A 25,674-nucleotide genomic window follows, 5' to 3' on the forward strand; every position below is an offset into this window, starting at 1 on the left:
TCTTAACCGCAATGTAGCGTGGCTAGAATATTATTTATATGAATGTTTGATATTGTTATAGTGATTGTTTTTCAAAATATTTTTTATTTGAAAATATATTAAAATAATATATTTTTTATTTTTTAAAATTTATTTTTATATCAGCACTTCAAAATAATTTTAAAAAATATTCAAACAAAAATAATTTTTTTAAAAAATCATTTCTGCCACAAAAATTAACATATAATGCATCTGAACTTTTTATAACAATCTTTTTGTTAAGGAAAAATAAAAAATAAAAGGAAAAAAACTGAATTAACGGATAAACCACTAGCTTCCCTCGTTATCCCCTTGGCCTCTCTTTCTCGGAACCCAAAAGAATGGCCACCATCACCACTACGGCGACTCTTTCCTTCCACTCCCAAAACCCCATTAAAACTCTACCATCATTCTCTCTCTCAAATATCCCTTTTTCCATTTCCAAAACCAATTTTACTTCCTTCACCAATTTATCTCTTTCAATTCCTGCCTCTAAACCAAACAATGCGAGCAGCCCTCTCAACAGATACAGTCGCTTCTCTTGCAACTGCATCTCCACAGCCACCCCCAACACAAATTACGAGGTACGTACCCACCCTCTTTAATTCATCAAAACCCTTTTGTTTGGTTTCTTCGAAAAATGAAGGAAATCTTGATGACTTGATCGTTTTTCTTGGCTAATTTGTTTCATTTCACAGAGTTATTCCTTTTGGTTTCTTTAATGGACAGATCGAACTTGAATTAATGGAAGACATGAAATTGATCTTTTTATCTGTGTGCTTAGGAGTATGGTTGTGTGAGAGAGTTCAGAGTGTGAGAAGTTGTTAGAGTGAGTATTGATTACTTTGCTAGGAACCAAAGTTGATCATTTATATTACAAAGTTGGGAAATTTAATTTTTCTATAAGAAATTTGGTCATTGAGATGAGATTTTCTTGTTGGCAGTGTGGTTTGGGTGGAAATAGGACGTCTGTAGAACGAGAAACCAAATGTGCTGTCCTTCGGGTAGATTGGACTAGGATACTACTATTGAAATTTGATAGTGGCTAAACTCTTCTTAGAAAACAAAGGGATTTTCTTGATTTCTATTTTTCTCTGCATGCTTTTTAATCATCGAGGTTGGCTAACATCATATTTCAAATGTGTAAATGCAATGCAGTTTTCTGATAGTTCTTCAGAAGTGGAATTGAGATTATCACTTGTGGGACTAGACATTCAAAGTTCCAGAGATATATTCGTGGATGCAGATGGCACCTCCTTAGTAGTCCAAGTACAGCACTCTGGGTCGCATATCACACTTATAGAAACTAATAAGATGTTCGAGAAAATAAAGCCTGCTGAAACAATATGGTTTGTGGCACAGAAAATACATGGATTCGATTAGCTAGAAGAAGTCTCTTCAATAGTTGGTCTGATGCTTATTGTATTGAGCAGGTTCATAGATGATGATCAACTTGTTATCAACATGAAGAAGCAAGACCCAGATTTGAAATGGCCTGACATTGTGGAGTCATGGGAATCCTTGACAGCAGGATCTATGCAACTCCTGAAAGGGGCATCAATCTTCCTTGTTGGTGATTCAACTGAAATTAACCAAAAAGTGGCTCGAGAACTTGCTGTTGGTCTTGGGTATTAATCTATCTTTAGCTTCTAAAATTACAAATTGTGTTGTAATGGTTTGACATATTGATTTCAACAATCATCTTACTCCTCTTGGGTATTAATCTTTTTTCTCCTTTTTTTTCTCTTTCTGTAGCTTATTTAATTGGCTTGATAATTCCTTTTTTCCGATCCATTGCTAATGTCAATGTCCGTCATCTTTCATGATTTACCTAGACAGTGGTTAAAACACTCTGCATTCTTCACAGAGCATCACTTTAGCGACTGTCCTTGGTTTTGTAATGGTGTGCTGTCTACTAGACTACCAGCTCTTTCTGTTCCTGTAAATCATCATCAAGGACCTTAATTTTCTTTTGGTCTTCGTTACTTAATGATATTACATTGGACCAAATTCCATTCCTAATCAATAATCAAGGAAAGCTAGCTCTCATGTCTTGTAGAACTCTTTGAGTTCCACACTTTCTCTCTGTTGTAAAGTTTATTGATTTAATATGTTTCAGGTACACGCCACTCGATACACAGGAGTTGCTAGAAACATTTGCTAAGCAAACAATTGATTCATGTGAGTATAGTTATTAATTTAGTTCTCTTGCTACTGGAACTGGTTGATAGCCTTCAGAGCTATCTCTCTAGTTCTCGTGTCTAGAGATCAACACATACACATGTATACAGCGGAAAATAGCTCTCTACCTCCCTATCCCAGGAGCTGATAGCGACTAAACATTTACAGTATCGTTGAATTGCTTTGTGTAGATATTCAGATATTTAGCTTAACATAGACATTGAAAAGGATGGCATAATTGTCAACCACATTGTTGCAGTTGCTTCTATTGCGAATGAGATCTTTATAACTTACAAAAAAAAGCTCTTCTGACAGAGCTTAGGCCAGCCAGCAAAATAAATGTTTTGATCTACATAGGCAGTGGCGGAGGGAGGGGGGGGCTGGCAGGGGCCCCGGCCCCTGCAAGAAAATGCCCCCTCCCTTATAAATATTTAATAAAAGTAATAAAATTTTTTCTTCCCCCCTAATTTAGAATTTGGCCCTCCCTAATTTTTTTCTCTTGCTCCGCCCCTGTACATAGGCGCCTTCTTTCTCACATCCGTTACTTGATAGTTTGCTATCATTTGTTTCTGTGGTTTCCTTGTGAATAATCTTTCTTAGCTACACACTACACTTTGCAAAGCAAACATTTTTCAGCGCTACAATGTACTTCATACTGTTGAGTTAATGTGATCAAATGACTTTCTAGACTGCAGTATCCTTACTTGAAATGACTTATATTACCCATCTTGCAGTGCATTAACGAATGTAATCAATTCCAGGGGTGCTTGCTGAAGGCTCTGACTCTGTAGCTGAAGCAGAATGTGCTATATTAGAAAGCTTAAGTAGGTACGGTATCTGGAGTAATTAATTTTTTAACTTCTTTCTTTTTTTCTAGGATAGTTAAAACCCTATTCTTGGTTTGGTTGGTCTTGCAGTCATGTACGTGCTGTTGTTTCAACATTAGGAGGGAAGCAGGGAGCTGCTGGAAAGGCTTATAAATGGCAGCATCTTTATGCAGGGTTCACTGTCTGGTTGTCACAGACCGAAGCCTTAGGTATCCTTTTCTTGATATTCTGCTCGTTGCTAGATTTTGGATTGGAAAGTCATATTGATGTGGATTGCACTACATAACACACATTCTTACAAAATTCTAAACCTCTAGTCAGTTTTTATGACTAGAGTCACCTCAAGCAATATGTCTTGGTGTGTAAATATATCTAAGTCATACATCTTGGTCAAATCAAAATCTTACTGTATGTCATACATCTTTGAGACACCAGTATTTTACTACTTCTATTATTTTTAGAATTGCTACAATGACAAGGATGAGAGGTAGGGAATTACAATTCCATAGTCACCAGTTTTGCCTGCTGTCTTCCTAAATAAATTTGAGTAACTTGCAAAGTCTGCTCACATTCAACACAGATGAGGATTCAGCTAAAGAGGAGGCTAGAAAGAATGTTAAAGATCGCAGTGTAGCATACTCAAATGCTGATGTGGTTGTCAAGCTCCAGGGTTGGGATTCTGATCATGCCAAAAGTGTTGCTCAGGCATCCTTGAGTGCTCTCAAGCAGTTGATTCTGTCTGACAAGAAACTTCCAGGTGCTCGTCAACCACTTTTTGTAACTGCAGCTTGTTTTTTTAATTTCTAATCAGAAAATGAATGAGCTTATGGTTTCTAAAAATTGTTTGAAAAAAAAAGAGAGACCTGAAATAGGATGAAGAAGTTATGTAAAGTTTGAACTTTATATGACCTGACAATATTTATGGAAAGTAAAACGGAAAACCTGCATTAACAACTCACCAGTCATTTTATTTGATAGTTACAAATTTACAGATTTTTGCATCATCCATGTAATTCTAGTTGATGTTTGAGCACATTGGAGTCTAAATTAAAGATTGGACAGGATGTTTATCTATCAATGATAGCAAGAAAAAAATGCTTTACCTTGGCCACCGAAGCCACTTGCTGCTTGATAAGAAATGATGAGAGCTTGTTTAGTGGGATTTAGAAGAGCATCTTAGCTGGGGCTAACATGAGATGACCTGAAAAGGTGGAGGCGGGAATGCCGAATCATCACGTTGTCATCCATTGATGTATAGGCCTAGATTAATGCTTTAGATTTATCATTCATCGCATTCCAGTTATTTAATCAAATTTAAGTGGAGAAGTTGATCTATTCTCTCATTGATAATTCTTGATGCTATGTGTTTGGAAGGTAAGAAGAGCCTTTATATAAGGCTAGGATGTCGTGGGGATTGGCCAAACATCAAGCCTCCTGGTTGGGATCCATCAAATGAAGCTGAATCGATCTCCTAGTATGTGGCAGATCCGATGTTGTAGAGTGAGAGGATTGTTGAATGCCAATCTTTTTGGCACCATTTCATGGCTGGTAATTACCAAGTTGTCTTCACACAATTTTTTTAAGGAATTTTTTCAGTAGCCATTGTTGCAGCAAGCAACTTCCTGTTCATTGTGAAGAAATTGGTGAACAGAGTGCAAGGAAGTAAAACTAGTAAAGTATTTTAAATTTTATTCCTTTACAAAACCTAGCTGGGAGCCTGACACACAATCTTTCCTTCCATTCATTCATTCAAAACCCTTCTCATGATGCAAGGAAAAAAAAAACCCTTTCTATATATGTATTTGTTTCCAGCCGCCTGGGCCATGCCCACGCGGCTGGAAATTTTCTAGCTGAAGTCCAATCCCGACACGCTATGCAAAGCAAATATCTTTTTCTACGATAGTGGCAGATCATGACTAATAAGTTTTATTAATAGCATGTGTGATGCAATAATGATGGCATATTACATCAACCAAAATTTATCATGGTTAGCCAACCATTTTTTTCAGCAATAACACAATTTTTTCCATCCACGGCTTGAATATATGAATTCAGTCGGTCACCCATGCAAAAAAAAAAAAACAATTTGAGCTATCCATAATATCGTCATTAACACGATAGCAATTTTTAGCAAGAAAAATCAGCCAAAGATAATAAAAGTCAGTCAAAGCTCATGAAAGTCAGGTAAAACCATTGAAAATCAGGCAAGATATACACTATACAGCCCTCACTTTATTTGTTCTCTTACTATATATTTTTTTCTTTATACAAGTCATCAACCCAGCCATGAAAATTCTAATTCATATGTGAAGTATTTTAAGGGGAAAATAGAACAAAAAATTAATTCATTCCCTTATATTTTTCATTTTTCATAAAAATATTGTTCATGATTGACAAAACTTCAGGATAAAGAGATTAATTGATTTTTCTATCATAGAGACTCTAATTCATCCAAGTCCCTAACAAGTACAAGTTTGTAATAATGTTGTTCTAGTCATACAAGAACATCTTCGCATTATATCATTCTATTAATATAAAAGTCAAAATACAGCTCTCCAAGACAATTTCATTTCCATTAATAAACAAGACAAAATAACATGTCAAGTAAACACAATTCTCAAACTTTATAAAAGAGCCAACACTCATCAACATACCTTAGCCATAAACATAGCTATCTCCATCAATTTTTTTTTGAGTCTCAATCTCGTTCATGTGCCCCTCATTATAAAAAATATAGATATGATAAACACGATATTGTATCAGCTCCTAAACATTATCCCTACAGTGTAGGAGAATCTCTACTTTAACAAAAAAGTATTTCACACTCACATTTATTTTAACATACAGTGTTATACACTCATATCTTTAAGGATTCTGATGCGAAAGCCAACCTGAATAACTATGAAGATCTTACAAATCCTATGGAGCATATATAAAATGTTAAAAGTGACATCGAGCTAGTGATAACAAAGAGTAATGTCGTGTGCAAGATTTTTCCTCCAACTTTTTATGGTTATGCTAGGGTCTGGTATAATAATCTTGATCATAGCTCTATCATTGGTCTTCATGGTCTCTATGTAAAGCTCATTTCTCATTTCAGCACTATTATTCTAAATAAAAAGAGCACAACTAAGCTTTTTTTTTTCTATTACACAACTAGAAGGTAAAGGTATAAAGGCATAGCTCAAAAGATTCAACAAGAAAATGCTAAGCTTTAGGAATTTGCTCGAACTCATCAATATTCAAGCCCTGATCAATGAAATCTATAACTACTTGTTATGAGAACTTGTACATTTTCCATGACAAAACACTTATCAACGTGAAACAAGTGATGAAAAACCATATTCGAATAGAGAAAGTCAGTGTGACTAAACATGATCACCATCGATTTCAAATGGTGGAATCTCCACAACTATCACCAATCTTGTACCCAAGCATAAAAAATAAACACCAAGAGGTACATTTATGATCTTTTGATATTTCTTGGACTCTGACCACACACACCGTTCACTATCACACAAGCTGAGGTGTTGGATATTATAAAAGGAAAAGACTTCGTGCAATAACCACCTCCAATGAAAAGTGATTCAAACACAAGGAACCCAATAAGTTTTATCTCTTTTACTATTATCATAGGCACGACATATAAAAGCTTCATGCACTCAAAAAAGGAATAGAAAAATTGATCTTTATAGGATACCTCAACAATTTGTGAAGGTTGTAACCTGAAAAAAACAATAGAAAATCCTCATGATGTGTTGCCTAAGATAAGATAATTTTTCAGTACTTCTCCACGCCTCCATGAAAATCTCTATGTCTCCATGAAATCTCCATGTCAAAGTCTTTTTTTAAATTCTTCAGGTCTCCATGACCATTTCTCTCCAAAAAGAATTAGGGATCCTTCTCAATCTTTATAATCAACCATTAACATTTTCCTTTAAAAATGCATCCTAAATGCATATATAGACCACCTTATTTTTACACATATTTCTTATTTCTGTACTATTTATCTGCACAAGCGAAAAAAACAAATTCTTCTTTTTCTTGCAAAAACATTAGTAAAGATTTGCATGAAGAAATTAATAAAAGCCACAAGCATTGTTTAAAAGCATTCTTCTCTCTTGATGACCTAGCTAGGGTAACATTCCCGTACAATCCTAGAAAAATAAAGGTAATATCTATATAATATAAGTATTTTTCCTTTTTATTGGTTAAAATCTTTCAAATATACGTGTTTAAAAAACTTGAGGGGCAAGTAATGATGCCAGGAAAAAGAATTTCTAAAAAAGAATTTTTCTTTCCAACTGCTTATTGGTGTATTAACTTGAAATCTGGCTTAATTAATAATTAAGAGCAATTAAAAAATAATTTTTTTTAATTGGTTATACAACACTGGTCGTGTGATGAACATCTTTGAACTTATTAATGCGTATTAATAGACAGATAAACCTGTCATCGATGAAGAAACACATTAACCTCAACTGTAAAGACTGACTCACCGAAACTTCATCTTTAGACATGTATATTGATGCATTGAGTACTGCCTTGTATTTTTCAAGGAATTAAACCTGAGATTTTTAAAGAATTTGCTGCTCGAGTAGACTACATGAAACTTAACATTATTGTGGTCAGGAACTCGTCTTTGCCTACGCAAGAGCCTAAGAGAAATAAAGTAGAAGTTCGTGAACTCAGAAAGTACACTCCAAAAGTTAAGGGGAAACAGTCTTTGGGTACGTACTGGTTCTCTTCCGTGAGATAACCTTTGGGGTCTTTTTCTCAAATCTGGTTCTCTTTCGGTCGCGGATCCATCACTACTATCTTAAGGGAAGAAGTATTTGGACAATCGAATAAGTTCCAGGTGATTAATGTTCATGGAGCCAGAGGAAAATTTTGCACCTCAGGAATGTTGCTTGGGGTTTGATTCAACATGTTATAATTGGCAATGGCTAGAAACCTTTTTATTGGCATCCTTTGGGTCTTCTCCTTCAGAGTTTTAGTTCTAGAAATACCTATGATGCTACCCTTCCTTTTCCGTCCATAGTTTCAGCTGTGATTCTGAATGATAAGTACTGGAGTTGCCCCCCCGCCCCCGGGAAGATTAGAAGACTTGGTAATGATCCAATCACCCCTCAGTAATGGTGCTCGTCCCGATCATGATAAAGAGGACGTGGTGACGCAGAAGCTAAGTACTCCTAATGGAATCTTTCCAGTAAATGATGAGTACTGGAGCTTCTCGAGAACCAAAAGGCCTCTTGTAGACTGGTTTGAATTGTCTCGGGGTTCTCTTATGATTCCAAGACACAGCTTCATTCCTGGCATGCGCTGTGCTTGATTGACTGTCAACAAAAGCTTCACAAGTGAAATTAAACGGGGTAAATTCTACTAATCCTTGCTGCGTTCTCCGTAATATGGCGGACGAGAGCAGAGCATCTTAATTTTCCTTCTTCTTTTTCGGGGACTCCTCCAAGCACATATGGGCTGATATTATTTCTAGAAGTCTAATTCAGTGATCGGTTGGAGATTGACATTTTGAATTTCAATGGGCTAAAACTCAGAAGTCTTTTTATCCACTCTCTTACGGCTTGCACGCATGGAGCTCCTTCATATATATACTCTGTTTGGCGGGTGCGTAATTAACAATAATAATAATAAATAAATAAATAAAAGGTATCATGGTAATTATTTGGTTGTTTGAGTTCCAAGCTTCCTCCCGTCGCTTAGAGCTTGGTCCGGCTCCCCTCGAGTATCAAAAAGCCTTTAATTTTACCAGAATATGATAGATCGGTGACATGTCATTAAAATAAGATCTAATGGTTGGGAAAAGCCGTATCATTATGCTGCAGTCTTGCTTATCTTCTCCGCCATGAAGATATTCCAGCAATCATAATCAGTGGATGCACAAATATCAACATGTTCGTGGTAATCTAGGTAAAACGGAGTCTCTCTCCACCGGACCACCCATGCCACTTTTTTGTCTCTTAAGATAAAAGCCTCAGCAAATTTTCCACGACGGCCTTAAAATTCAGAGATTGATGGGTCCCGCAATATAAGAAAGCAGAAGATGGTTATCGTTTGCTTTCTGGAAAATAAATTTTTTTGAAAACTGAATTTTAAAAAAAAGTTAATTCTGAAAAAATAATTTATTTTTTAATGTTTAATAGTGTAATGAAAAATAAATTGAAAAATACTTTCCAGTGTTTGGTTATGTTATGGAAAATAAACTAGAAAATAACTTATTAATGTTTTATTTTTTTCAAGTTTATTAAAATAATGAGGAACAAATCTTACAAATTAAAAAGTTGAATGAGAATGAAATTGAAAAAAAAATATAATTTCATAAATTATATCAAATAAAATAAATAATAATTAAAATAATAGAGATCAAATCTAAAAAATAAAAAAATTAAAAAATAAAGAAATTAAAATAATAATAATTAATATTTCATAAATTATTTCAAATAAAATAAATAACAATCAAAAGAATGAAGATCAAATTTGATAGATAAAAATTTTCAATTAAAAATGATAAGGGAAAAGCAAATAACAATTATAGAAAAAATGACCAAAATTAATATAAAAATTAAATTCTAAAGGATGAAATTGAAAAACAAATATTCAAAACAAAATATATATAGCAATCAAAAGTTTGAGGACCAAATTTGATATAATCAGCAAATAATATGACATTTCTAAATTTTTCATAACTTTCGGAAAGTATTTTCCTCCCAAAATAAAAGAAAAACACTTTCCTGAAAATCAAGCTAAATTTTTCATTGACTGGTAAGTGTTTTTCGTTGACCAACTTTTTTAATAATAAACAAACATATAAAAGTTTTGAAAGCGGTTTCCTGAAAACCAGTTCCCGGAAAACAAACACAGCCTAGAACTAGGATGCAAAAGGGTTTGGGGGTCGTATCGTTTTTCATATTCTGGGATATGCGGGCATGGGAGGTCTGGCCTCCAATCAATCAATTGATTATATTATAACTAAGATGGCTTAGTGTTTTATCGTAGACCATACAATGCAGTTCACCGTGAAACACTGAGCAAGTTTTTATATTTTTTTTATGTTTTTCACTGTGTACTGTAAAGTCCATGATAAAAAAACTGTTGTCTTTTGATTTTTTTTTCCTTTTTTTTAAAGAAATTTTTTTGTTTAATTTAATTTGTTAATGTTAATTTTTTTATATTTAATTACCAGACTTTCATTACCAGGATCCCGGGTTTGGCGGGTTAACTTGGTTTAATGGGTTAATCAGAATTTTTTTTTGTTTTTAATTAATTTTTTTCGTTTAGTTTAGTTTGTTAATGTTAAATTTATTTCTATTTAGTTATCAAATTTTCATGACATGAATCTCGGGTTTGACAGGTTAACCTAGTTAATTCTAGGTTAACCCGTCAAGTTTTTTTTTTTTCTATTTAGTTATCAAACTTTCATGACACCAATCCCGTATTTGATGGGTTAACCCAGTTAATTTAGATTTCTTTTTCTTTTTCTTGATTAGTTTTTTTTCCCATAGGTTTTTTTTTTCTTTTTAATTAATCTATTTAATTATTACACTTTTATGACACGACCTTACTGCTAGACCCACATCCAAGGCTCTTGAGTCTGGTGTTGCAGTCAGACTTACTTAAACTTGAGTCATGTAAGTTTAATATTATTATTAATATTACTCTTGGATCAACCGTTACAGCTAGACCCAAGGCTCTCTAGTATATCTTTGCAGAAAGACCTAACACTCTTAGATCTTAGCCTTTTTGATATTTTTTTATGCAAAAATAATAATAACAATAACCCTCAGCGTATGCCTTTATTTTTTTTCTTTGTTCTTTTTTTTTTTTTAAGTTTTTTACTGTGGACTGCACAATACAATTCATAATGAAAAGGTTAATGCTTTTAGGGTTTTTTTGGCTTTTTTCTTTGTTTTGTTGTTTTTTGATTAATTTTTTGATTAATTTTGTTAATATTAATTTTTTTCTATTTAATTATCAGACTTTCATGACACGGATTCCAGGTTTGACGGGTTAACCCAGTTGATTTAGATTTTTTTTCCTTTTATTCATTTTTTTTTCTGTAGGTTTTTTCTCTTTGTTTTTTCCTTCTTAATTAATCCTTTTTTTTTAATTTAGTTCATTAATATTAACTTTTTTTTATTTAGTTATCACACTCTCGTGACACAAATTCCAGGTTTGATAGGTTAAATCAGTTGATCCAGATTTTTTTTCTTCCAATTTCATCTTTTAATATTGTATGTAGTCCACAGTGAAAATGCTGATGCCTTTAATTTTTTTTTCTTTTTCTTTTTATGCATTTCAATGTGGACTGCACAGTGCAATCTACTGTGAAAATGTTGATGCTTTTTTTTAAATTATTTTTTTAATTTAGTTTGTTAATATTATTTTTTTTATTTAGTTATCAGACTTTCATGATACAGATCCCTGGTTTGACGGGTTAACCCAATTAGTTCAGATTTTTTTATTTTTCTTCATTAGTTTTTTTCTTTCTATTAGTTTTTTTTCTTTTTAATTAGTTTTTTTAATTTAGTTCATTAATATTATTTTTTTTTCTATTTAGTTATCACACTCTCATGACACGAATCTCAAGTTTGACGAGTTAACATAATTTGATGGATTAACTCAATTGATTTAGATTTTTTTTTCTTCATTTATTTTTTTCTTCCACTTTCATCTCTTAATATTAAGTATAACTAAAAAGCATCGGCTTTTTACTGTTAACTGCACAGTGGAGTCCACAGTGCAAAGGCTAATGCCTTTAGTTTTTTTTTTTTTATGTCTTTTGTTTTTTTCTTTTGAATTAATTTTTTTTGTAATTTAGTTTGTTAATATTTTTTTTCTATTTAGTTATCAGACTTCCATGACGCGGATCTCAGGTTTGACGGGTTAACCTGGTTTGACGGTTAACCCAGTTAATTCAATTTTTTTTCTTTATTAGTTTTTTTTCTTCCTATAGGTTTTTTTTTCTTTTTAATTAATTTTTTTTGTTTAATTTAGTTTGTTAATATTTTTTTTCTATTTAGCTATCAGACTTTATGTCACGAATATCAGGTTTGACTGGTTAACCCAGTTAATTTAGTTTTTCTTCATTAATTTTTTTCTTCCTATAGGTTTTTTTCTTTTGTATTAATATTTTTTTGTTTAATTTAGTTTATTAATATTAATTTTTGATCTATTTAGTTATCTGTTGATGTCTTTAGTTTTTCTTTTTCTTTGTTTTTTTTCCTTATTTCCTATTTTTTTGCACATCCATCAATATATATATATTTTTCTTCATTAAAATTATCAGGACAATATTATACTTTAACTCTTTATATCCAAAAAAAATTTACGAGTTATAAATAGACATTGAATCCTTCAACCAAAAATAAATTTAAAATCTCTATTTATTTTTAGAATATCTCTATGTAACATTATTATATTTTCTTTGAAAAAAATCACTCATTTAATAATTTAAGAGCCATCAAATTCATCAAAGGAATCTTTTTGTAGAAATCAAATACCCACCTTTAATTACATTGACTAAAAAAATAAATTTAATTATGGAAACTAAAAAAATTAATCATTATCAAAAACATAAATCTTATCCCTGAAGATATCACGATGAAGATTTGTTTACTTGTTCAAAAATTGTCCATTGAAATTTGAAGGTGACTGAATCTATTTTTAAAAATATATATTTTCAGGCTTCGCTTGAAACCAATAAAATAACACCGAAATAAAATATTCTGATACATTTATTATTTATTATTCTTTTCGCATCAAGAAAGAAAAGAGTGATTGACATGACAAATTTTGACCAAAATTATCTTCTCCTCCCGTGGGACCCACTTAGTACTTATTAATATCCCAACACTACCCTGACCTTTTATCTCGTAATACCCGAACCACCCCTATCAATAATTTAACTTCTCTTTCACCCGTAAAATAATTCCACACCCCACACCTACCAATCACGACGCACTCTTTCCTAGGACACCCCAAACTAAACCCAATCGAAACAATCCGTCACACAACAACTGTCAAACACCACGTAAGCCTAACATTATCTCCAGGTAACGTTGGTGGGCAATTTTGAGTGGTCTTTCTTGCTTTTCGCACAAGGAAATTGAAAACACGCGCCGAGGAGTATGAGATGATTCTATTAGTTTAGAGAGAGAGACACGCATAAACTAAAAGACCGCCGACTTAACAATAATGCACCGTCAACGCCGATGGGTATATCTTTTTAGAACAATCAACGGTGGCGCATACTAGCACTGTTCCTCTTCTTGCGAGTTAGGGTTTTCTCTCTTTCTAATAAGCACATCGATCTCTTTTTTTTTTGTTCTTATAGAAATTTAGAAAATCAAACCTCGCTAGATTATACTAATTAATCTCTATGTATCGTTTACAGGTACTGTTGTTTCTTTTCTCCTTATCTCGCCCTTTTCCTTTGTTTCTGTTATGGCTGTTTATTTTGTGAGAGAATTCATTAGATCGCGTTTGGTTATTTGAAGGTTCAAAGTTTTATTTTTTGTTTTTTTTTCCGTGAAAAAAATGTGCGATTGTGGTGAAATTAAGGACAATATATTTAAAAAATGGCAATACTTTTTTCTTTGAAAAAAAGAGAGATAATTTTGGGTTATGATCTGTTTGTTTGACAGGAGTGAGGATTGAATTATTAATCCTTTAAAAATCTCTCTCCTTTTGTTTTTGATTTAGTTTTTAATTCATAATAACCTTAAAATTAAGAGTAAAATTGACAAAATTTTGTAAAAAAAATAGTAGCTATAGTTGAGGTATATGAACGATTTGGGTTTCTGATTTGTTTGGTTACAAGAAGATGAATTGAAATTATGTTCCTAAGAATTGGTTTGACTTCGATTTGAAATAACTGGAAAAGTGATTTTTTTGGTTGAGCAAGCAAATATACTGAATTAAATACATGATTATCTGCTTAGCTTGAATTAATACTTCAAATATCTGGTGTGCGCATGTATGTCCTTTTGAAATCAATTTAGTTATCGGAATTTGAATTAAGGGTTTTGTGTGTTGTGATTTCCCTTGTATAGGAGCGGAGCTACTCAAGGCTGTAAAATAAATAACCAAGTGGCTCTACGTCTGTAATTTTGTAACGGTTGTATAGAAAGGGAACATGTACAAAATGAACGCTAACAGCAGCACTATCATGAGGTATGTCTTTCTTTTTTGATTTTTCATGGCTATCTAATTATCCACTTGGTTCTTTGTCTAACCTTTGTTATTGCACTTTCTTTCTTTCTTTGTATTTTTTTTTCTTTTTTCACAAGCTTGTTTTTGGAAGTAAATTTCTTGTTGGAGTAGTGGCAATATTTGGATGGAAAAGTTCTCAGCTCTTACGATATTTACTACTATGCATGTTTGTTTTTTTTTACTCTATTATGTAAGCACTTCTGCAGGCATGTTATGCTGCCTTCAGGGAACTTTGTGTTCTGTACTTCTATGGCTTATTCTTCATTCAATATGTCTCTTGAATAGAAACATTTCGCGTGTAGCTTTGTGTATATAATTGAGAATCCATAATGATGCCTGAAAAAGCTGGAAGGGGTTCATTTACTGACCATGAATGGAAATGAATTATTCTGACATCGTTCAAAATAGTGGCCTTGGAAAAACTAATTGAGTAAGTCGCATTGTCAATTGAAAGGTTTATGTGACATTTTCTTACAGAAATATTAACACATGCTGTTCCTTGGACCAATGAATGTTAGAGAACCAGTCTACTCTTAACATTTTCAGTCCTCTGCTCCACCAGCTGTGCTATTCAAGCATTTGCAACACATCTGGCTCCTCATTTTTTTAGAACTCATTGGTTCTTTTGTCTGGACCTTTTGTTGATGGAAAGTCATACATGTGATTTTTGTTGTGATGAAGAAAGGGTGAACTTTCAAAGCCATCAATGTATGTGATTTGAGTCGTGATAAAGAAAGGGTGAACTTTCAAAGCTATCAATGAATGTGATTTGAGTCGTGATAAAGAAAGGGTAACTCTCTGTACTCAAACTTATGTACCTTTTCCTCCTAGTTTCACTTGCTTCTGTCAACTATTTGGGAGTGCGAAAACCAAAGGTTTCCAGTTTTAGAAGACTCTGTTTGGCTGTTCAATTAAACCTCTCAGTTCCGTGACCAAAACTTCTTTGCTGCCTGTGGCTGTGTGTTTGTTCTGTTCCTGGAAACACTATTTTCCTCCATCTCTGTAGTACCAATTACAATATCTGATGTTATTGACTAAAAGAATAAAGTTGCCAGCACTAATTCCTTATTGAATTAGTGGATCCAAAATTCTTCTTTCTTCTAGCTGTATCGTCATATAGAACTTTGAAGTGCGATTGAAATAGATAATTCATTTGTTATAGGTGTCAAGGCGAGTTAACATAAGATCCATATTTCAATATATACTGTGAATGGTTAATTTGACTTCCATGAGGTTAGTCTTCTTGTGAAATTTTTTAGGTAGAAGACTTTGCATGTTGAGTATCCTATTTGTTTATAGGCATCATGGCGGGTTACCTTTCTTTTACATATTAACAAAAACACTAAAAGGTGTAGAAGAAATACAGTAGAAGATACTATGCATGTTCTAAATTTACAATTCATGTGGAGTGACTTTTGTGCCCTTCCAAGAAAAAATAGGAGGCCTATAAGTTGGGGATATTTTGGTCTTTTCGCATGACCCATTAGTCGTTAATGATTTGACCAGGGGTATATGTGACTTTTCTATTTTTTAGGAATAATGAAATGAATTCACTACCCTTTTGATTAGGTTTTTTTAAGCTTTTAGGCAAGGGTGTTTAAGTCTTTTTATTTTTTAAAATACAATGAAAATACATATTTGCTCTTAGAACCAAACATTAGGGGTGATCATCTTCGGTTTATTTCGGTTTTTATCAAAAAAAGTAACCAAACTGGTTTTTTTTTTTAAAAAAACCGAAACCGAAACTGACCGGTTTCGGTTCGGTTATTTAGAACAAAAATCAGTTTTTTCGGTTTGGCTCGATTTTTTCGATTTGGCTCGGTTTTTTCTTCGTTTGGCTCGGTTTTTTTTTCCGGTTTGGGTTGTTTTTTTTTTTCAATTTGGGTTCGGTTCGGTTTTTTTCAGTTTCAGGCTTATAAAACTGAAATCGAACTGAACCGGTTGGGTTTTTAAAAATTCTAAACGGTTTTTTTCACGGTTCAATTTTTTTGGTTATTTTTTTTCCGGTTTTCTCGGTTTAATCGGTTTTTTTGCTCACCCCTAACAAACATGCTTGTTTGCCTTGTTGTGGCATGTGTCCGCGGCGGTTGAGTGGTTTGTCATCGATAAGCCCTTTTTTTCTCTCTCCTTCCCAAAAAAATACAGCTTGGTCCTCTCTGTTTTTGATATTTCAATTTAAATCCTTTTTTTATTTCTAATTTTTTTTCCTGTCCTTTTTATAAAACAATTGTTTGTTTTCAGTTTAGTCCTTCAATTTGTCATGTATTATTTTTTTCTAATTTGGTCTTTATTCTTTTGTTTTTTAATTTTTTTCTTTGGCCTTTTTGTAAAAGTTTTATTGGTTTTCAATTTTATCTTTCAATCCAATTTTATGGTGTTTTATTTTTTTCGATTTGATCATTATTCTTTTGATTTTTTTCTTTTGTAGTTGTTTTTCTTTTCAATTTAACCTCTAATTTATTTTTTTATTTCAATTTTCACCCATATTCTTTGAATTACCATTTTTTATTTTTTATTCTTTTATGTAATTGATTTACCCCCGATCTCATCCTTCTGCTTGATTTGTTGGGCATTGGGTTTCATGGTTTTTCCATGTATGGTGCTTCTTGTCTAATGATCTTTTCATGAGTTTGAAAATTTAACTTTGACCAACATCCTTTTTTCGGCTTGTTTTCTTTTCTGATTTCATTGTTTGATATTAGGTTTTTTTTTTTTTTTTTTTAAAGATTGGCTTTGTGATTTAATTCAATTTCTTTTCTTTCGGGTTATTTTAATGTTACGACTTAAACCACGAGTTTGCCAATTAACCCAAGTTGGATTGTCTTTTATTATCCAAGCTACATGTTTATCACTCTTCCTTGGGTAAACTCAAGCCGATTTATTCTCTCCTTTTTATCTAATTTTGCGTTTCCAAAGGTATTTTTCCAAGTTATCGTGATTTTTTTTTTTAAAATTGTTCGTTTATAATTGTTGTCTATTTTTTTATAGTCTAATTAAAATAAAACCAACTTATTAAACCCGATCGGGGCTATAACCCTAGTCATTTTTTTTTCTTATTTCTTTTAAACGCGTTTGCGACACTTAGACTATCATTGCCTTATTTTTATTTTTTTATTCTAATTTTGGTTGATATATTTTTTAAATTCTCTTTTTGTTAATAGTTTTGTTAATTATGTTTCAATCAATTCAATCCTCTATGATTTTTTATTTTGATTATTTAGTCTTTTTTTAATAAAGGCTTTTATTAAATTATTTTGTATTTAGGCTTTTCCGATGTGTTTTTTAACATAAAAAATTCCAAGTGTAAATCGAAAAGTTTATGCAAGCATTTAATTAAAAAAATCGAGAACCATTTAGGTAAATAAATTGAAAAAAAAAATCATTAACGATAGAATGTTGATCAAGATATTTAATCATATAACATGGAAATTTTACCCAATAGTGTTTACTGAATTTGTTTATTCAAATAATTTTTTATTCAATCATATGATAATAAAAATAGACACACATGTGAAATTGATTGAACAAAATAAAAGGGGAAAAAAATTATGCAAGGTTGCACATGTCAGAAATATCATCTAAAAATAAATATTTTTTTATTTTTAAAAATAAATTTCATATGTATAAAACATGAAAAAAAAAAATTATAGATGAATAAGAATAATATCTTCAAAAATTCTAATTTTTTTTGCCAGAAAAAAATATACAACCTGTAGCGGAGCGCATGTCAAATGACTAATGTATACATGTCAGGGGTGGTCATTTCAACTTCACTGTGGTTATTCTTCAAATGAAAATTGTTTTTGGTTTGGAGACTGCAGGGGGGGTATTTTGTAGGCATATGTTGCTTGAATGAAGACCATTCTCGTATTTATAAATTGATCATTGCTCCTCAAAGCTAACTGGACCTTTGAAGGCAGATAACCTACCATGCGTTCCTCTTCATATCATCAATCGCTATGGTTGTCCATGTAGTTAGACTATGATTTTGAGGAACTTTAAGTCTGTATTTCTGTTTCAAGAACCAACATTATATAAGTTTCAGGTAAAGAGGACCACAATGATTTGCCACAAGCTTATAAAAAAAACATATAGCATTTTCTGATATATACACAGGGTTGATTGCATCCTTTTGCTTGAATATATTTGTTGATCTGTAGCCTTTTGTGTATATTTTGATGCCATATGCATTCTTTTTATATGTGATCAAATTTCCTGACAAGTGTTTGTTATCCAGGATTTGCCAGTCATCTTCAATGGCACTGTGTCTTTGAAAATGGTTAGAGGCTAGATTTGTTACTTCTTTTTAGTTTTGAACTTTTAGATTTAGACTTCTTGATAAGGATTAATCTAGTTGGTAGAAATGGAAGCTAGGATCACCAAGGTGTTGGATAGTAGACGTAGAGTTATGCCTGGAGTTAAGAGAAAGCGAGCGTCCTGCATGGTGTTGCCTGAGTGGCTCACTCTGATTTCAAGTCATAAGCTAGGGAAGCGCAGGAAATTGGATGGAAGCCAAAGCAAGCCTGTGAGCTGTGGGCATCATTCTAGACGATCTTTACTCCGGTCCTATTCAAATTTTATGAGGACTGGGATGCCACAGCGTCTGATGTGTTATCAGAATGGGGAATGGATTGATTTCCCAAAGGATCTTGTTGCTTTAATTAGGAAGGATCTTCAAGGGAAGAAGGCATTTGTTGAGGTTGAGTTGGAGGGGCGCTGCTATGTGATTGACTTCTTGCACATGTTGCGTCTGGACATGAAGACAGGTATTCAGCAACCAATTGCCTGGATTGATGACGCAGGTAGCTGCTTCTTTCCAGAAAGCTATGCTGATGAAGATGAACCGTATCTTTGCTGCCAGCATGATTGTGTGAAAGATCAAGGGCCCATTTTCAGGGAGCCTCTTGGGCCCCATGAGATCAAGCTGCAGCTTGAAATTGATATAAATGGAGGGAATCAATCAAAATTGAAGGAGTATAGTGGAGAGTCAAATGCTCTTGTCAAGCATATCCAAATTGGTCAAAAGCCTATGAGTGACCACTATCATGTAGAAGTGGAGGATAGTTGCAACAGGAAACCTGGTGAAAAAATTGATGAAGATATGGAGGAAAATCAACAGATTGAAGCAAATTTAGTCACCGAGTCTTTTAAGCAAATGTTGGATTCTGATACTGTAAAGAAGTTGTTTGTTACAGTTATGAAACCTTTTGGTGGTGCAGACATTGTAGATATTTATCGCTGCTCTAGTACTTCGATGCAAGCTCGATTTGAGCTTTTCCTGAAGCAGATTGCACTAACAGAGAAATATCGTGGAGATGCAAATGTTCGATATGCCTGGCTTGCTTCTTCCAAAGGAGCACTCTCCACAGTCATGTCGTATGGACTTGGACATTGTGGTCCATGCACAACAAATTCCAAACACGGCATTGGTGTTCATCTCTCTGCAGCGAACTGTTGTCACACCAGGTTGGATGTTTTTCCTGTTTTGTCTAAAGTGGAAATTGTCAGTCATAGTCTAGCAATAACCGCAGTATATCATGTTTTTCTCAAGGTAAAATGTTCATTTACTCTAAGACAGTAGCCCTAGATTGGCTAGAAAATTGTCATCCTCGTCTTTAAAGAAGAATCCCCTTTTCTTGTCAGTCTGGTTTTGAAAAGTTAATTTGGAGATTGCTAATCTTCTATGCCATGCTTGTTCTAATAATACTATGAAGTTGTGTGTAACCCTATTATTTTCAATTTGGTTGTCTTGTTAGATTTAGCAAAATTACTTTTAGGGCTGTTCTCAGGAGCTGCCTATCAATTCTCACTGTTGAATTTGGTAACATGAGCAATTGACTGATAAAGCTACACTTTTGAGGCTTCTCATGAAGATCTGCATGATTTATTTATTTATTTTAAAAAAACTTAATTTATTTCACAGAAACAATCTGTTTACTATTCATATCACTGTCACGGTGGCGGCTATTTCAGCTCTTTTTTTCATATATCTACCATCTATTATATTAGTGTGAGATTTCCTGGTTTGTGTTTGTGTCCTGTTAAAAAATCCTCAAATGAAGAGTTCAAGTCTTTGAACAATTTAATCTGGATCATGTGATTTGTTAACCTTGAAAATTTTCTTTCAACCTTTTGTATTAAGAATTACTGAAAAAAGCTTTCCATGTTTTGCTGCCTGTGCCATGGGTCACCTGCCTTCAGAAATGCATATGATGCGTTTTCTGTGATAGTTTTCTTATATAACTGGTTTTAACTTTGTTTTTCTTCTTTTTTCTTTTTCCTTTAAATACTGTGCTGTTGTGGAGGATTCAACTTTTGGTTTGTTTACAGTGTCAAGTATTGTGATGTTGACGAAAATGGAGAACGACACCTGGTATTTTGTCGTGTAATAATGGGAAACATGGAGCTTCTTCACTCTGGGAGTCGGCAGTTCCATCCTAGTAGTGAAAATTTTGATAGTGGAGTGGATGATCTTGAAAGTCCAAGAGAGTATATAGTCTGGAATATGAACATGAACACCCACATTTATCCGGAGTTCGTTGTTAGTTTCAAGATTTCTTCCACCACTGAAGGTGATATGTTACTTCTTCTAGAGGTGTTAGTTTTGGCATGAATTATTTAAACATGCACACAAATGCATGTATGACATATAAATATATACATACATATTAATACATACATATATATATATATATATATATTTGTATATATATGTGCATGTATGAATTTGTCTTTTAGGATTGGAATGAAATCTTTGCTCGTGTTGGATTTGTGCTCCTCGATCATTAGTGATTTGTTGGATGGAGCACGGCCAATGAATTCTGATGGTTGGGCACAGGTATCAATTCAAAAGTCCAACCTCCTTGGATGCTGAAATTTATAAGGATGGTAGTTTTAAGATAAAAGTTCCATCCATGATGGGGAAATCTCCTTTTGGTTGTGTTCTATTACATTCAAGAGATCAATCAGCACCTCAACCATTGATTCAATGACTTTGTCAGCGGTGTCTTCTGCAGATGCTGTATGAGTACCTCTAATTTTCTTTTTGGAACCTCTTTTGTACTTTGCTGTAGTATTTTGTTTTCTTTCTGCAGGATTTCTGGTTGCTAGTGAGAGTAAGCATACCGTTTCAGGGGTGACCACTTCTCATGGAGGTCAGGGGCGTTTACCAGCCGAGTCCTCTGCAGTTGATTTGAACTTACCAGTTGAGTCCTCTGCAGTTGATCTTAATGAGTCCCCAACTGCTGATATGGTATGGCAACTATTTTTCTCTCTGTATATTTGTCAGGATTGTTATCCATTGTTTGTTATGCAATATATAGCAGGATGTAAAATTTAAGTTTGGTTTTGCTTGTGCTATGTGTGTTTGTTATGCAATATATAGCAGGTGAAAAATTTAATGTTGGTTTTACTTGTGCTATGTGTGTTGTTTGTTATGCAATATATAGCGGGTGAAAAAATTAATGTTGGTTTTGCTTGTACTGTTTGGGGAGATGCATGTTTCTTCATTTGCCTGCGAAGTATGGTCCCTTTTAGACTGAAGACAACTAGTGCTTTAAGAAAGCACAAAATATGAAATGAAAGTTGAATTGTTGGATTTATTACTCACGAGTCTTATTATGTCTAAGATAGAGCTGCCCGCACAATGAAAAGTTTTGAAACAAACAGCATCTGTTGCCAAGCATTGCTTTTGAACTGTACAAGCTAGAATAATAGATGGATTGTTTAAACATTAAAAGACAATTGAACAGTTCCTTTCACTGGCATGTGCCTAGAGCATATGGTTTTGGTTGCCTGGAAGTCATTATGTCTCATTTGACAAGATTGCCTATTTGGTACTGTTGACTAGTTTCGTTTGGAGCTTTTAGCTTCTGATGTTCGTAACTGTGCCTGAGCTACTAAACTGTTAGCATTTGTTATCTTCAAGGGAAGCAAAATTCAACCAGTTTCGGGTTCTGGGAGATCTCTTGGAAAATCACCAAGTCCGAGTTCAAGCAGTACCAGAGCTCCGAAATCTCCATGGATGCCTTTTCCTATGTTGTTTGCTGCAATTTCAAATAAAGTTCCTAGCAAAGACATGGAACTCATAACTAACAATTATGAACTGTTCAGGGTATGCAAAATGGCAAGATCTTTTATTATCTTTCATTCTAATTCAAACGTCTCTCATGATATCTTTGATCACCCTTTTGTTTATTTTATCAGGCAAAGAAGGTGAACAGGGAGGATTTTGTCAAGAAGTTGAGGTTGATTGTTGGGGATGCTTTACTGAAGTCAACAATTACAAGTCTTCAATGCAAGGTATATTATGATTTGTGTTATGCCTTAAATTGGGACATCCAGTGGTAGTCTTCTAGTGTTATGATTTTGGGTGCGCCTTAACTTGCTTGGCTGAAAATTCGTTAATAGTTTTCCAGGGGCATATATTTGAAGAGTGCTCCTAATAACTATTTACCACTAAAATATAGAATTTATATTGATGCAGTTTATTCATCAATAGGTTCATTGTACTTTTGTAACCGATGAACATGCAACAGACTGATTCCACTCCCTTTATTTATTTTGTCCCAATGCCACTTTTCTTTTTTTAGTTATAGGAGTGTCTCGATTTTGCTGCTTCTGTAAGAATTTTAGTTTTATGGTCTGAATGTGTTTTTGGTATTATTGGAACATACCAGAATTCATGAACGTAAGTCTTTTTATAAGCTATTCTTCCCCTACATGTCTTTTTGAAACAGACTGCTATGACGAGTATAGCACTGTTTATATACTTCATCTTCAGTCTTCAGTTTCTTTATGTTGCTGTGTTTTGGGTTGTGAAATAGAATTGCTTTCATCTTCAATCAGTAACTTAAACTGCCTTAGGTTGCATACCAAGTGTATAATACTGACCAGTGTCTGCAGTACCATTTCATGGCAGAAAAAAAATGTGGAAGCTCAGAAGGTAGATTAAAAAACTAAAGAAGAATGTGGATGAGAAGCTATCCTCGCCATACAATATTATATTGGCAATTCATACAGAAAATATATTTTGGTTATACCTATTTGCTGGACCTATCTTTCTTCCAAAATCTGCTGTTTGTCAAAATTTACTGTCCTGACACAGCTTTTCTGGGTCCATGCAGTTGCCATCTAAGGGTGAGGTACCTGTGTCTAAACCAACTGCAGAAGGCTCAGCTGGGCTTTGAGAGACCAAAACGCCTTAATGCTTCTGTTTGTTGGAAACTGAGGTGAAGTTTGTTTGATGCTTGTTGGTAGAATGTGTCGACATGAAGTGAATATCCTGTCAAGAGTTGTAGGTCTTAGTTATCTTGAAACTGTTAGGTTATTTCTTAGTTGCCTTATTTATTAGTGATGGAATTGTCTGTGAGTTGACTCTGCTACTTATGTGTCCTGTATTGATGATCATGCCCCAGCTTGGTTAATAAACTTTTGGATTGTTTGACCTGTGGAGTTCCTGAGGCTTCATTGAGCGTTTGTCTATTAATTGGTGGTTAGAAGCTACTTCTCAAGAGAAGCAAGTGTTAGAAGAAACTGTCTAAATCTTAAACAGCTTTAAGGCTGTTGCTTGCCTATTTGAAATCGTAGTCTTGTCTAATTGAGAGTCCCATGAAAAGAAGAGGGACAATGAACTTGTTGGTTGGTTGGTGTTAGCTGAGTATCAAAGCACGATATGCCTCCTTAACTGCTGGTTATGCATAGAGGAAAGGGGAGCAGTGCGAGCAGGAATTCCTTCAATGAACTCCATCAGCAAGTAAATAAAACCTGCAACTTCTTTCAACAAGAATGGCCAAATGAAAGTGTGTAGGAGGGTTGGACATTTCTGAGTTTGCCCTTGCAGAGGCGCATGGGTTGAAATCTCCTTTGGTTTCCTAGACTTCTCGAGGTATTCACATTTGATTAGATGACATTCATGCGGAATTCATCATTTGCAAGCTGGTCATGATGAAGTCGTATGCCATTCTGCGCTTGCTTTACTCGGTACTTTAGGCTGGTTCAGTCAATGACACAACTTTATATTTTGTTCAGCAGAGAACAGCAAAGAGACAGTACAACAAACGTGGACCAAACGAAGCAAGAGCTTGCATGTCTGTGTGTCTGATTTCGGAAGCACAGTAAATTTTGGAATCGAAAATTGAAATTACATTTAATATTCACAACGGGAAAATAACCATGGAAGAATTATTTTATTACAAAACTGCACTTGATGTACACCACAGGTTTCCCCATTCTCAATTCTTATCCAAGGTAACCATGAAGGTATGATTTTATTACAAAATTGCATCGAAGAGGGTTTTTTTTGTTGTTGGTATTTTTGCTTTAAAAAAAACAGTAAAATAATTAAATTATATTTAAAAGTAAAATCTCTTTAAGTTTCATGATTTTAATATTTATTTAATTAGAAATTGTTCTCCATTATTATTTTTTTTGTATTCTATAGGATTATTTATTGATTTTAAAAATAACTTGAATTATCTTGGGTTTTATTATTTATTATTCTTTGTTAAATTTTTTTTTATAAAGAAATCTTATTTTTAAATTGAATTAAATTAAATTATTTGATTAAATATAAATAAGAAATAATTACTTCATAATATTTTATTTGATTTACTTTCTAGTTATTGGTTTTAATGGCCAGTGCAACTTCCTTGGTGTCATTGTGGAGTGTTTTATAATTATATTAAAATTGTCGTGGGGGGTGTTTATGTGAATAAACAGTGAGTCTATGAGCTATTTTTATTTTCTTTTCAAATATAGTATTGTGAATTCATTTTTTATAGTTTTTTATTTGTCAATTTTTTTTTTAATTATGTTATTAAATTAATTATTCCAATTAATTATCTAAATCTTATATTTCTCATTCTTATGTGAAAACATTTACGTTGCTTGAATAATATTTTTTAAATTAACAAAAATTTAACCCGGCCACCTATCTAGTTCTCAAACAAACCTAATGGCAATACCGGAATTGACCTGCCGCAGTGTTTTCCAGCCTTCTTTTTGGCTGTGGACCCTATTTCTGTCTTTGGCACATCCAAAGGGTTCCCATGCCGGCAAGTCCCTTAAGGAATATAGACCGCGAAAATACATCTGGATTTCAGAAGTTCCTTGTGGTAAACACAATGTCATGGTATGAACAGGTTTGCATGCATCAGTTCCAAGTCACTTCCAAAATCTTCTGGCGAGGAAGAACAGCTTGAATGTGCAGCTTGTCTGCTGTGGTCCCAGGATGTTCGTCAAACATGTCCGAGAATCCCTTGTTTTGTTTTAAGCCCTTTTTTTTTATTAAGTAAATTTACTCCACTCTTAATTTCTGGTAGTTCCACTTTCTACGTTCCAAGAAGTGGAGTAAAAATCAACCTGAGTAAGAAAATAACCACAGAAGAAAGAGAGTGCATCGATCCTTTCTATTTGAAAA

General features: G+C 33.5%; 2 protein-coding genes across 11 annotated transcripts; both read left to right on the forward strand.

Moving 5' to 3' along the window:
• The first annotated feature begins 268 nt into the window (after positions 1-268).
• Positions 269-4,730, forward strand: LOC133700677 (probable inactive shikimate kinase like 2, chloroplastic). 3 transcript variants are annotated; one of them, XR_009843464.1, is made up of 8 exons: positions 269-602; positions 1,177-1,367; positions 1,452-1,646; positions 2,138-2,199; positions 2,961-3,027; positions 3,117-3,235; positions 3,575-3,783; positions 4,401-4,730. XR_009843464.1 is itself a non-coding variant. In XM_062124287.1 (8 exons), the coding sequence occupies exons 1-8, from the start codon at positions 360-362 to the stop codon at positions 4,499-4,501; spliced, it is 1,155 nt and encodes a 384-aa protein (XP_061980271.1). In that variant the 5' UTR covers positions 271-359; the 3' UTR covers positions 4,502-4,730. The 3 variants fall into 3 exon arrangements, 2 of the variants coding, with proteins under 2 accessions (XP_061980272.1, XP_061980271.1); XM_062124287.1 differs by having other exon boundaries at positions 271-602; positions 3,607-3,783; XM_062124288.1 differs by lacking the exon at positions 4,401-4,730 and having other exon boundaries at positions 3,575-3,866.
• An 8,327-nt stretch (positions 4,731-13,057) lies between these two features.
• LOC133701713 (inactive poly [ADP-ribose] polymerase RCD1-like) lies at positions 13,058-23,700 on the forward strand. Of its 8 annotated transcripts, none has more exons than XM_062125749.1 (10): positions 13,058-13,437; positions 14,096-14,216; positions 18,493-18,534; positions 18,617-19,721; positions 20,586-20,827; positions 21,350-21,507; positions 22,183-22,368; positions 22,461-22,556; positions 23,176-23,199; positions 23,381-23,700. In XM_062125749.1, exons 4-10 carry the CDS (start codon positions 18,619-18,621, stop codon positions 23,441-23,443), a joined length of 1,872 nt encoding a protein of 623 aa, XP_061981733.1. In that variant the 5' UTR covers positions 13,058-13,437; positions 14,096-14,216; positions 18,493-18,534; positions 18,617-18,618; the 3' UTR covers positions 23,444-23,700. The 8 variants fall into 8 exon arrangements, with proteins under 8 accessions (XP_061981733.1, XP_061981736.1, XP_061981732.1 ...); XM_062125752.1 differs by having other exon boundaries at positions 18,630-19,721; XM_062125748.1 differs by adding an exon at positions 13,438-13,540 and having other exon boundaries at positions 13,059-13,318; positions 18,493-19,721.
• Positions 23,701-25,674: the final 1,974 nt, after the last annotated feature.

The sequence above is a fragment of the Populus nigra genome, chromosome 8 (assembly GCF_951802175.1).
Source record: "Populus nigra chromosome 8, ddPopNigr1.1, whole genome shotgun sequence".
Taxonomy (NCBI): Eukaryota; Viridiplantae; Streptophyta; class Magnoliopsida; order Malpighiales; family Salicaceae; genus Populus; species Populus nigra.

Bases quoted from the DNA above. Each gene is read 5' to 3' on its own strand.
- LOC133700677 (XM_062124287.1), top strand. From the start codon at position 360: ATGGCCACCATCACCACTACGGCGACTCTTTCCTTCCACTCCCAAAAC. The intron at 2,200-2,960 runs GTGAGTATAGTT...AATCAATTCCAG, and splicing joins TAAGCAAACAATTGATTCAT to GGGTGCTTGCTGAAGGCTCT. The intron at 3,028-3,116 runs GTACGGTATCTG...TTGGTCTTGCAG, and splicing joins ATATTAGAAAGCTTAAGTAG to TCATGTACGTGCTGTTGTTT.
- LOC133701713 (XM_062125749.1), top strand. From the start codon at position 18,619: ATGGAAGCTAGGATCACCAAGGTGTTGGATAGTAGACGTAGAGTTATG. The intron at 20,828-21,349 runs GTGATATGTTAC...TTCTTTCTGCAG, and splicing joins GATTTCTTCCACCACTGAAG to GATTTCTGGTTGCTAGTGAG. The intron at 22,369-22,460 runs GTATGCAAAATG...TTATTTTATCAG, and splicing joins ACAATTATGAACTGTTCAGG to GCAAAGAAGGTGAACAGGGA.